At 32.9% G+C, this 12038-nt stretch overlaps 1 protein-coding gene and 1 long non-coding RNA gene across 3 annotated transcripts in view; one reads left to right on the top strand and one right to left on the bottom strand.

The window, feature by feature from the left end:
• LOC138141338 (uncharacterized) overlaps positions 1–12038 on the bottom strand; it is a 111015-nt gene that overhangs the window by 18875 nt on the left and 80102 nt on the right. The window lies entirely within an intron of this gene.
• Positions 4913–12038, top strand: part of sxc (O-linked N-acetylglucosamine (GlcNAc) transferase sxc) — a 37730-nt gene continuing 30604 nt past the window's right edge. The window contains exons 1-5 of one of the 2 annotated variants that reach the window (XM_069062031.1): positions 4913–5079; positions 5626–5749; positions 5897–6107; positions 6170–6353; positions 9711–9779. In XM_069062031.1, coding sequence (XP_068918132.1) covers positions 5716–5749; positions 5897–6107; positions 6170–6353; positions 9711–9779 — 498 coding nt within the window. In that variant the 5' untranslated portion in view covers positions 4913–5079; positions 5626–5715. Of the gene's footprint in view, positions 5080–5360; positions 5750–5896; positions 6108–6169; positions 6354–9710; positions 9780–12038 lie in introns of those variants that run through there. The other variant, XM_069062030.1, reaches the window with a different exon arrangement.

Genomic DNA, 12038 nt, shown 5'->3' with positions numbered 1-12038 from the left:
CACAGCAAACCCGCGCCGAATCGGCATTTCGTCGTGGAACTTGAACATTTCGGAGTAAAACGATGCAAGAATTACAGAAATCGAGGTTTTAAGACGCTAACTTTCCTCTAAATACGTTTTTACACACGCAAGTATGAAAGATCACAGCAAAACCGCTCCGAATGGGAATTTCGTCGTGGAACTTGATCATTTCGGAGTAAAACGATGCAAGAATTACAGAATTCGAGGTTCTAAGACGCTAACAAATTTTTCATGTTCCTGCCATAGTGTCATAAAAGCATAAACTGACAGTTTTTGACAATGAAATGGCATATAACATAACCTGATATTTAACTTTTTAAATGTGTGGTTATTCTAAATTTCACTAGGTATCGCCAATTCATCTCCATCACATGACCAACTTCATTAAACTATGTTAACGAATTTCTTTTCTAGTACCACAAATTTCCTGAAGAACCTCAAACGATTTAGCTCTAACTCCACTGTCGCTGGGAAATTGAAATAAAGGTTTTTCAGAATTGCCACAAATAATGCATTTAATGAGCATTTTCAGAGTTTTTTGATTGACAAAATTTCAAATTTGACGGCAATTTTACCTTAATGTCTAACAAACAGATGGCACCACTTCATCACTATCCCAAGGTTGGTAGAACTGACTAATTTGTATAATAGGTTGCCTCGTTTCCATTTAAAGCAATAGTCTGAATTTTTTCCCCCCGCAAAAGTTACTCGTGACGTCACAGTGTACTAAACTTTTACTACAGAGTCTGTCGATCATGCATTAGGTGTTCCTTCGCTAGAATAAATCCCAAAAAGCCACCCAATAAACTCCACGGAGCTTATAAACCTTAGGTTCTATTCGAACACCCAAAATTTCTGGGTTGATTTTACGTCACGAGTTACTTTCCCCCCCGCCCCGCAATTTTCAACGAGGCAACCTATTATACAAATTAGTCAGTTCTACCAACCTTGCACTATCCATGACATACTTCATACGAAGCCCATTTTAATGGAATTGGAATGGCCATAACATAGTTTAATGAAGTTGGTCATGACTATCCAATTTTCTCTATGACTATCCATAACATACTTCATACGAAGCCCATTTTAATGGAATTGGAATGGCCATAACATAGTTTAATGAAGTTGGTCATGCTAATAGAGTGCCCTACCCCTGATTTCGTTTACGTAGCTGCTCACAGACCATCAACAGAATTAAGACTTTCAAAACCCGTATAAAACATAGGAGACACTGACAACACTAGCGCTGCTCTAGCGTTAGGCCTAGGGATGTGTTGTTATTTAGCAACCTGTTATTTTACAACAGTTATTTAGTTGTAGCAGTTGCCACCTGTTATTCGTTTTTAGAAGTAACAGGTTAGAAAATAACAGTTTGATAAAAACATCCGCATCACACAGCAGAGAACAGAACACTACAATCACATCGGCACCAGTCGACACAAGTCGAGTCGCAGTTGAAATGTCGTAAACAGGTACTGAAGCAGAAAACCAGAGTATAAAAATAACAGGCAACGCAACAAAAGCAGAGAGCAGAGCTGCAGAGCAGACAACGTCTAGCCCAATAATCGACAATCGATTTGAATATTCGAAGCTGTGATTGGTTGAAAAACAATAGTTGTGGAAAATGACATAAGTGGTACCTATAATAATATGTATCTCATTTCTCATTGAATAGTGAATACTGGACTGTTACTGCGTGTTTGAGTGTGGCATTGCGGAATATTATAATCGCTCTGAAAATAAATTAAGCATTTCCAAATAAAAACGAAAAATAATATTTTATTAAGAAATATAAATGTAAATAAAAACAGAGCAGAGCGTTAGTAAACCAACTGTTATTTTGAACCTGTTAAAAATAACTGTTATTTTAAAATAACAGAAACAGATTGTACCTGTTACCAGAAAATAACAGTTTGGCCCATCCCTAGTTAGGCCAAACTAAATTACCGAATTTACTCGTTAATCCGATCGGGAATTTCCGTTTAAAAAGAAGGTTGATTTGAATATTAATTAATAATGTCATCAGTAATTTTGAATTTTCTAATTTCTGTCAAGGTTTAGTCAATAAATTTTATAAATTGTTCTACAAAATAAATTACTCCAAACCAGTATCTTCACATTATTTTTCGTTATGTTTTTATTTGGTAAGTTATCTTTTTCTTTTTGAAAAAGTACGAAATATGATTTTTCAGATCACAATTTTTATTTTATTTATTTGGATATGGGAAAAATTAAACTTAAATTATGCTTTGTAAACAACAAGATCGGCGATTTTAAATTTCCAAAATTAGAAGAACAAAGGAAACGAAGGTAAATGTTGCACCACCCTTCAAAACAGATAATGCCTTTATTTGCCAGAAACATTTTACCAACAATTTCTTTACTCAAAAAACAAAACACCATAAATACGCCCGGCCGTCAATTTTTCTTCGTGAAGACAAACAAACTTCAACAAACAATGTTAGACCAGCTGAACAAATTGAAAATTCTACGATTATTGAAATTCCCACTGTAGAGAATCTAATCCTTCCTGTTATGCCCAAGGCCCAAAATAGACACCCAACAAAATCTTCTAGTGTGTTGCAAGTACTTGAATGCAAGAAAGTTAGTAGTCTTACTTCAAAAGGTAGAAACATTTATTATATGGACCGATATCGGCGAAAAACAATTTCAAAATTAAAAAATCTTTTGCACGATTCTAAAATTATCTCCAGAAATTTTAAAAGTTAACGCAAAATCAAATTATTGAACTCGATCTACCCTTCAGTTCAGTTTCACTCGCCTTTTAAACTAGCCCACTCATGCCCAAAAAATCCCAATTTACACACAAACTCGTTTAATGAACTACTAATTTGTTGTATATGTTAGAATTTGTATTAAAATGTTTAATACTTAATTTGTCGTTTTTATTTTTTAAAAATAAGTATCAATTTAAATCAAATTGAAAAAAAAAAAATAGGCAACTAGGTATACAGAAACTAGTCAGATTTCAGATATGCAACTTGTTATAATACATTAGTTTGGCCTAACGCTCGGGCAGCGCCACTTGAGCGCGTCTCCGAAAATGTAATCCCACTTGACAGTCTTACTATAGTTTAATTGTCTGTGTAGCTGCTGACAATGAAGAAATCGATTATGACAGTAAATAACTAAATTATGACAATGAAACATCTAATACATTAATAAAGATCATTATCGATTAGGAAGAAGTGGTTTTTGTTTTTCAATCGTGTTCGTGTCTTCTTAGCGTGATATACTTACAATATATTTTTATTTTCATAAAATACCTACTTACCTACATTTTTAACTTCTAAACGAATGTTTAAGTATTTTAAAAGAAAGTAAAAAACTGAAAATACACACACACAATTGTGTTGAAAGTTTTAAAGCGTTTTAAATTAACAAAAAGTTCAAATTCAAGCAAATATGTTAAAGAAAAAACAAAGTATAACTTCAAACAATTCAAACTTAACCTCATTACACAATTTTAGAACAATAATTTATCGATCAATAAATCTTATAAAAAATGGAAATAAGAACCATTATTTGGTATTAAAATAATCCTTGACATTGAAAGAATCATTTTGTGATGTTTAACTAGTTCCTACTTTTTGACCAATAATGACTGGTAATTGACCGATCAAGGACCTGTCAACTTTGACCAAAAATAAATGACCGGTCATTTATCCATCACAAGAAATTTTAATAATGTATTTGGCATGCGTACTTGCCAACAACAAAGAACCTCTTATTCGTGAGAATTAAAAAACAACAATTAATTGTTACTTTTTATACAATAAATAAACAATAGACGCATAACGCAGTTAATTTCAATTGGATTAATCATTTACTTGATTAATGTAGTACTTACGTTAAATTTACTGGACAAAGTACATAAAGTAAAACCATTGAATGTTAGGAATTATTGTCATCAAAACATTTTTATTTCGTTGCACCTTAATATACACTTGATCTTTAGGAGAATAGACAAAAAGTCACAATTTTGTGCATGAAATTACTCTTTGGCGATGAGAATGTTCCAGATACTATTAAAATCTTTAAATATGTCTTTATATCGCTAAATCTCAAAAATCACACTAAAAACGTTTCGAATCGAAATTCTGTCGTTGAACTTGCTCATTTGTACATATTTAAAATATAGCAACAATTTCCGAATCGAAAATTTTACCTTTAGACAATTTTTTTCCCGTAAACAGGTCGTATCAATCGACTGAAAGCCGCAAGTTATTATTATTTGCATGATTTATTGTACACTTGAATGCGAAAATTTCAAAAATTCCTGTGTTTTTATGAGTGATATTCGTAGAGGCTGACTGAGATCAAAGGCGATTTTGCCGACTTTGCCTTCTGATTGTTTCTATTCTGTGACGAGAGTACTTACTACCTAAACGCTGTTCAAAAATCAAAAAACCATTGTGGTACAAATAACACACATTTTTCATGACATTTCTTTATCACTTATCACAGTGATAGATGTCATTTGCACCACAATGGTTTTTTGATTTTTGAATAGCGTTTACCTTGTCTAACGTGACTTGGTTATGCTCATTCATCATAATTTTTAATTGTAAGAATAAAATGTTAAGTAAATGGGAGTCTTGGTTCAGATTTTAGCCTTTGGGACTTTGACAGACCAAAGATTGACGTGTTGGTGTTGTTGTTGGATCCAGTAGCGGTAGCCTACAGTAGCCAGCAGAATAACTTAGCAGTAGCAATTAAAATTCCTAGTTAATGAAACAAAGATATCCAACAGTAAAACACCACTTTCATACATTTTGGATACTTAAATCGAAAAAAATCTATGAATTTTGTCTAATTTTATTGTCCTCTGCAGTTATTAAAATTTAAAATTCGCGCTGGTTTCAGATGATTTAAGATGGCGTTGGTTTGGTTCTGTTTAATCGTTCGTTGGATAGAGGTCATTAATTAGAAAATGTAAGGTTGATAATTATATCGTGAGCACACACATACTGCGAATACAATTACCTTCAGAAAAGCAAGATATGAAAAGGACAATTGTACATACAAAATAATAGGGTAAGAAATATCGAAACGAAAATTGACAAAAAGAGTAGTAATTTTAAATGCTGTGTTGTACGGGGCAAGTTTTTTTAAATAAATCATAGTAAGAGGATAACATAATGTTTCATCAACACGGTTAGACGCAAATAAGTATTACTTCATTACTTCAAGAAGTTTGTTACGGAATTTTTCCAATGTTTTAACCAATTGCAAGACGGTGTCAATAAAGTTCACCAATCACAAGGCATGTAACGCTGACATGACGCTTATAAAACTACTTGTCTCTCTTTACGTACTGAATTTTATTGTTCAATTGTGGTGTGGACTTGTGCAGTCCGTAGTCGTTTACACATTGACGCTGAGTTTTATTTTAGTGGTCGTGGGTACTCGCTTTATTGGTTTTTGCAACCCAATTAATTTTAACTTTGGTGATCAGTGTAATATTAAGTCGTGACTTGTGATTGATGGATAATTATCGTAATATAAAATACCGCTGCACATTGATCGTCCATATTCTGTGATTGTCATTACATATTTTGTTCTATTTTTCTGGCAATGCAGGATCAACAAATTTCAGTTAACAGCCAAAATCATATAAACTCGACAACTAATCACGGATTGCCGACAGCTGGTAATACAATTGTTTTAAAAATGAATGAAATTCCACAGTTGTCATCTTCAGTAGGTAAGTAATAATGATTATAACGGTTCTTGAAATATATGATTAATATTGCATAGATATGTATTTGTGTGAACACATAATATGAAGTTATTTAAAGACATTCTGAAAATTGATGTGTAGACATTCTGAAAATTGATGTGTTTTGTTCAGGTCTTCTTGAACTTGCTCATCGAGAGTATCAGGCAGGAGATTATGAAAATGCTGAAAGACATTGCATGCAACTATGGAGGCAGGATCAAACTAATACTGGAGTGTTATTACTATTATCTAGCATACATTTTCAATGTAGGCGTCTTGACAAATCAGCACATTTTAGCACATTGGCAATTAAACAGAATCCACTGTTGGCTGAAGCATATAGGTAATGAATTAACCTTGAGAAAAGTTTTATACTTCAAGATCACATAATAAATCTTTTTTTAGTAATTTGGGAAATGTGTATAAGGAAAGAGGGCAGCTGCAAGAAGCTTTAGATAACTACAGACATGCAGTTCGTCTTAAACCTGATTTTATTGATGGATACATCAACCTTGCTGCTGCTCTTGTGGCTGCAGGTGACATGGAACAGGCAGTTCAAGCTTATATAACAGCATTACAATATAACCCAGTAAGTATAAAATGCATGATTCTCTGTTGTAAATATGTTGCTTGCTATTATGTCACTTAGAAGTAATGCAGCATTTTCATATTAAATAGTTAGAATTAATGTCCTATCATAGTGTTGTGGAAAATAAGTAGGAGGTAAATATATAGCCCAGAAGTGCAGTTTTCTCAATATACTTGAATAAAATTTTACCACTATAGATGTCAATTTAGAGAAATTGTTAACTCTCATTATGGAAGTGTTAAAATTTCACATAAGGCATGTTTTAGTTTGGGAGGTTCTTGATGCCGGCTGGCAAATTTCTGACATTTCAAAAAAGTCAATGCAAGCGAACATTTATTGTCATTATGACTGGGGTGCATTCAGAAATCATACCCAGGTGCACCTACGTCGCCATGCGCCGTTCGTAAATTGCCGGTAAGGTACCTTACCGACGTAGGTGCACCTGGGTATGATTTTAGAAGGTAGCGCCATTCCGCTCCACAATTTTTCGCCTCGAAATTAAAAGAGATGGCATTATCGATAAATCCCGTGAGTGTGACAATCTAGCTAAAATTGTGCTCACTACTTCTACGCTTTTTTTTTAAATAGAAGTGTACACTGTGCGCATATCTATAAAATTGAGTTTTGGTACAAAATTTTAGAATTCAAAAAGAAAGTACCACTTCGTCTTCTCAAAGTTGGGACTAAACGGTTAATATTGATTTGTTTCGAGACATTTATTGAAGCCAACGGGAAAACAACTCACAAAGACAAACATCACCAATAAAGTTAACTCTATTTATGCTTTTTTGGTACATTTTGGCTAGTAAGTGTTGTAGTTTGATACCTTCTGCCTTTTCATCCCCTGTAAATCTTTTTTTTTTTAACTTTCTATCTGATTAGTTTTTATCTGAAAGTATTTGTATGTATTAATCAATGCTAATTGTCTGATTACCTTTAGTAATCCCCAGGCATTTTTCGCGTTTGTCTTACTGCCAAATGACCATTTCCTTCGTTCTTCATTAATATCGAGAATTGCATGAGGTGATTTCGAAGTTTTTACGTTAAATAATCTGTACCTGGATATAACCCCACTTTTCAACAGACGTGGTCACAGAATCAGACAGGCGTTTTTAGTTTCTCCTACTTCAAATATTGATTTCTGTTATTAATATTGATAAATACATTAAAATCATTGCTTTACTACCTACTATCATGGTCAAGTTTTTACAATTCTGACATTTTCACATCATGTTCACACCACACAAATATTTAGTGTAAAACGTATGCAGCACACAGCTAAACAGCGCTTACTATGTTTTTCGTTGTGGTCACAATCAAAGTGAATAGATATTATACGGTGCGATCAATTAAAAAATAAATCGAGTCGGCGTGTTACCTATGGCAACCCATGCTATAGCATAGGCTCCAAAGCAAACCCCGATTTATTTTTTAAATGATCGCTCGGTATTATCTGTTTAATTCTTTAACGTGATTTGTACAGGGTCATTATAAATGATTGTCCCATCGCAGTTGGCGTTGAAAACCCACACAAATTTGAGATGTGCCGCTAGCTTCGTAACGTTGGACAAACTAGTAGACAAATTTACACTACCGCCAGCAGCGCTACCTATCGGCGATGCTAGTCTCACTCATGTTTTAAAGCTTGCGGCACATTCAGCTACATCACCAACGCCTACTGCGATGAGAATCATTTATAATGACCCCGTATTAAAGATTAAAATTACACTTTAGTTATTTTCTTGCACTAAAGTACGGGGTGATCAAGAATCACTGAATCTATTGGTAACAATGAAATTTGGCAAATTTGAAATTTACCATGAAGGGTCCATTTTTGTAATAACATAAACATAACTGACATAACCAAAAATGTTTTTAATGTCATCTCAAGTTAAATCAAATCAACTATAGTTTATTTCTAAAATATATGCAGTAACGTCACGCCTGAATCAAGAAGACGACATGCCGTTCGTCCGTATTTGACATTTGACAGCAAAGCATAATTAGTTGATTATGTTACCGCCATTGTCAAGAAATTATAGTATTTTGTAGTGTTGGGCATAATCGATATATTTTGATAATCGAATAAATCGAAATAATCGCTTTGAATAATCCAAATATCCATTCGACTTTCCAATTATGGATGATGCGCATGCGCAGTTGTGTATTTATTTCGAATTTCGTTCCGATTGCAATAATAATAATAGTTTTGTTTTTGGGACACTTTTGTCATGATTTCCAAAGCTTTGGATAAATCGAATTACATTTTCGCCGTTTCTTCACATTTTGACGTTTGGTGGACATCTTACGCCGGGCCGAAGCCGACGCACGTCAATAGTTCTATGTTACTCTAATCGTAGGGTTTAGAATGAGATGCTAGAGCGACAATCTTAATAGCGAACGTAGCAGAAGCAACGAACTTGTTTGACATGTGTTGAAAGGAGATAGCTACATACACGTAGTTCGTGTTATAAACTGATACAATTGCATATAGTTTGGAAACAAACTATATATCACATTCTTGTAACAATGACAAAAGGCAAAGAACCTGCTTCATTGTGAAACAGGCTTGGGCGTATATCGTTCTGCGCAACTAGGCCACATCCCTTCTTTTTTTATTACCATATCTGTTCGTTGGCTGGACTTTAGTCTAGTGATAACTTAGCTTGTGTATACTTTATTAGTTACTTTTTATCTATGTATACAAGTTTGCATAATTTAACATTCTGTAACATGACAAACAGAAGCTTATTAACCATTTACCTGAAGTTCTGTTGAGCAAATACTTGTATGACAATAACGTCATGATTCCGTGTGGTTATGCTTTATAGGATTTTTCCTTATTGGCATATGCAATCTGAATTTAATTATTAACCATGTTTTTCTAGCCATTTCCATAATTTATTTTCCACGAACCGAAGGTCCTAATAATATAAAATTTATTTTTATGTTGACATAGATATTTTTTAAATTTCATCTGAACATTTGTTTATTGAAAATAAATATAGCAAATTTTTTATGAATTAATAAAAAGAGAAACTCTGCCATATCATTTACTTCACATATACACATTGAGGGCTGTATAAAATTTGCATATACATATTTAGTAAGTTAATAATCCCTAACAGTTATTGCAATAACATTTTTTTAGTGTAGATGGTGAGGCAGATTTTATATTTACATTTTTTTTTGTATTATTAGTGGCTCAATGACATCAAAAAGTAAAAAGTTACGGTCATTTCATTACAACAAAAATGTGTCAGTAGTAAATTAATAGTTAAAAAATAATTGGAAAATTGAAATTTAAGTTTACCCCGTCCGCGATGTTGATTTTTAATTATTTATTTTTATTTCCAGGATCTCTACTGTGTTCGTAGTGATTTGGGTAATCTTCTAAAAGCCTTGGGTCGTTTAGATGAGGCTAAGGTATGTTTAGTAATGTTAATAATTGTTAACATGAATCAATTTTATATAATATAGTTAAATAACACATCTTTCAAATGTCGTAGCAAGAAACATATTTTACAAAACAGCATAAATCTTTAGTTTATGCGGAATGACTGATATTTCTTTATTAATGCGCTTTGCGTAGGATATTTATTTGATGCGTATTAAAGATATGTTAAAATTTTACCGTCATAAGTAAAAAATTAACATATGAAGCAGTTGCGTAAATTGAACACACATTTGTTAATTATTCTTTAAGCTATTTGCGTTTTTTTTTAATTGTTCAGTTACCTATTTTTCTAAATTATGATTAACAGTTGTTAGTTTTAACGACATTTACAAAGCAAATCTTAATGCTAAAATTAATGACTGTTGACGTTTCGTATGCAATGCGTACTCATTTTGATTTTCTTACCATTTTCTTTCGATCATTGCAACAAGAAATACCAGTCAATGTTGTAAAAATATTAATATCTTGCAACAAACAAAATGCCAGTGTTACTAAAAATAAAATGTTGAACTATTTCATTAATATCAAAATTAAGTAAATGTGTTTTTCTGTTTACAGAAATCATCTTCCATTATAAAAAGTTAATACTGCTTTAATGTATCGTGCGTTCATTTAAATTTATCATCAAAGTAGGCGATTGTGAACGCACTGTACGGATAAATGATTACAGATCAGCTGTTTGACTACGCTTTTACACGAGTGGTGCGTTCTCAATCGACTCTCCAATTTTGAGGATAAATTTAAATGAACGCAGGATATAAGGTATACGATAAAAAACGAGCATTAGTCTTAGATAAATAATGAAATTGAAATTTTAGTAAACAAAGTTATTTAAATCAAGGAACAATTTTTAACAAGCATTCTTATTATTTTTTCGATCTAGTACCTCAATGAAAAGTAGATATTTTCTTCTTAGATTTAGGGTTTAAGTAAATTTTCCTGCACCGCTCTACTCTTTTTGAAGTAGCCATGTAGTTCTGTCAATAAATGTCATCAATCAAATTGACAATTATTACGATTTATTGGCTGATACTAATAAAGAGGTAGCATTTGCTTTTGCTAGCAATTTTTCTAGCCTTTTCTTGGACTACAATAATTTATAATAACCATGTATTATACAGGGTTATTATAAATGTTTCTAATATCGTAGGTTAAGGGGACCATTTTTTTCTTGGGCTTTCCGGGGACGCTGGACATCAGATTTTGATATACATTCAATGGCGGACAAAAAATTTCGTCCACAACTGTCGTTCCACCCAGGTATGCTGTAAAGCAGCCTCTAGGAACGAATAACCTCACTTCACATTTTGACATGTGTCAATCAAATTGTGTCTAATTTAAAATTTTTATATGCAAACGTCAATCATAATGACAATAAAGGTTAAACCGTCGTCTGCGCTGATCGTAATAACAAGTCGTGCGAATCGCTCAAAACTCTGCGTCCAGATTGGTCCAGAAAAAAGTCAAAATATCGGTAGATGTCACCACCTCGCGCGTTATGGGAAACTGTAATAGTATTACAGAAATTACAGAAGGAAATTTTTTTTCAAATTGTCAAAATTTAAATGTCTAGCTGTTTCTAGCGAATACAAATTGATATCACAAAATGATTTGTATTATTGTCATTGAAGTTCTTATTGTATTTGTTATTTTGACAATCAATGACAATTGCACGACCTGCTGTATTATAACCGGCCTGTTCAAAAGTGTAGTTTGAGTGATCCCCGCAAAGCGCTAGTATACGGGCGCTTTTTGGGGATATTATTCGTCTTAAGTTTTTGTGACCGAGAATTTTTATCATTCAAATGACATTCGAATTTAAAATCAAAAATATAAAAATACGATTGTATTCAGTATTGTATCAGAAAGAAAATATGAACTTAACGTACTCGATCTTAACGCTAAAATCATGTCTAAACCTATTTTTCCACATTTTTATTCTTTAGAAGCGCCCGATGTGTGGCGCCCTCATCGGCGGAAATTGGCTCTTTCTCAGAAACATTTTCATAATGCATTTTTAATGAAATGAACAGGCCGGTTATAATACAGCAGGTCGTGGACAATTGATACTTATTCGAGTTTCAAACCTTTCCTATGTCTAGCTGTTTCTCGCGAACACATTAATATTACAAAATGATTTGCACCGATTATGATTGAAGTTCTTATTGTATTTATTGTTATTTTGATAATCAATGACGAATTAACGGTTGATATTTATTCTAGTTGTA

The sequence above is a fragment of the Tenebrio molitor genome, chromosome 1 (genome assembly GCF_963966145.1).
Source record: "Tenebrio molitor chromosome 1, icTenMoli1.1, whole genome shotgun sequence".
Taxonomy (NCBI): Eukaryota; Metazoa; Arthropoda; class Insecta; order Coleoptera; family Tenebrionidae; genus Tenebrio; species Tenebrio molitor.
The sequence above is the reverse complement of the archived record's forward strand: the minus strand, read 5'-3'. Positions and strand labels throughout refer to the sequence as shown.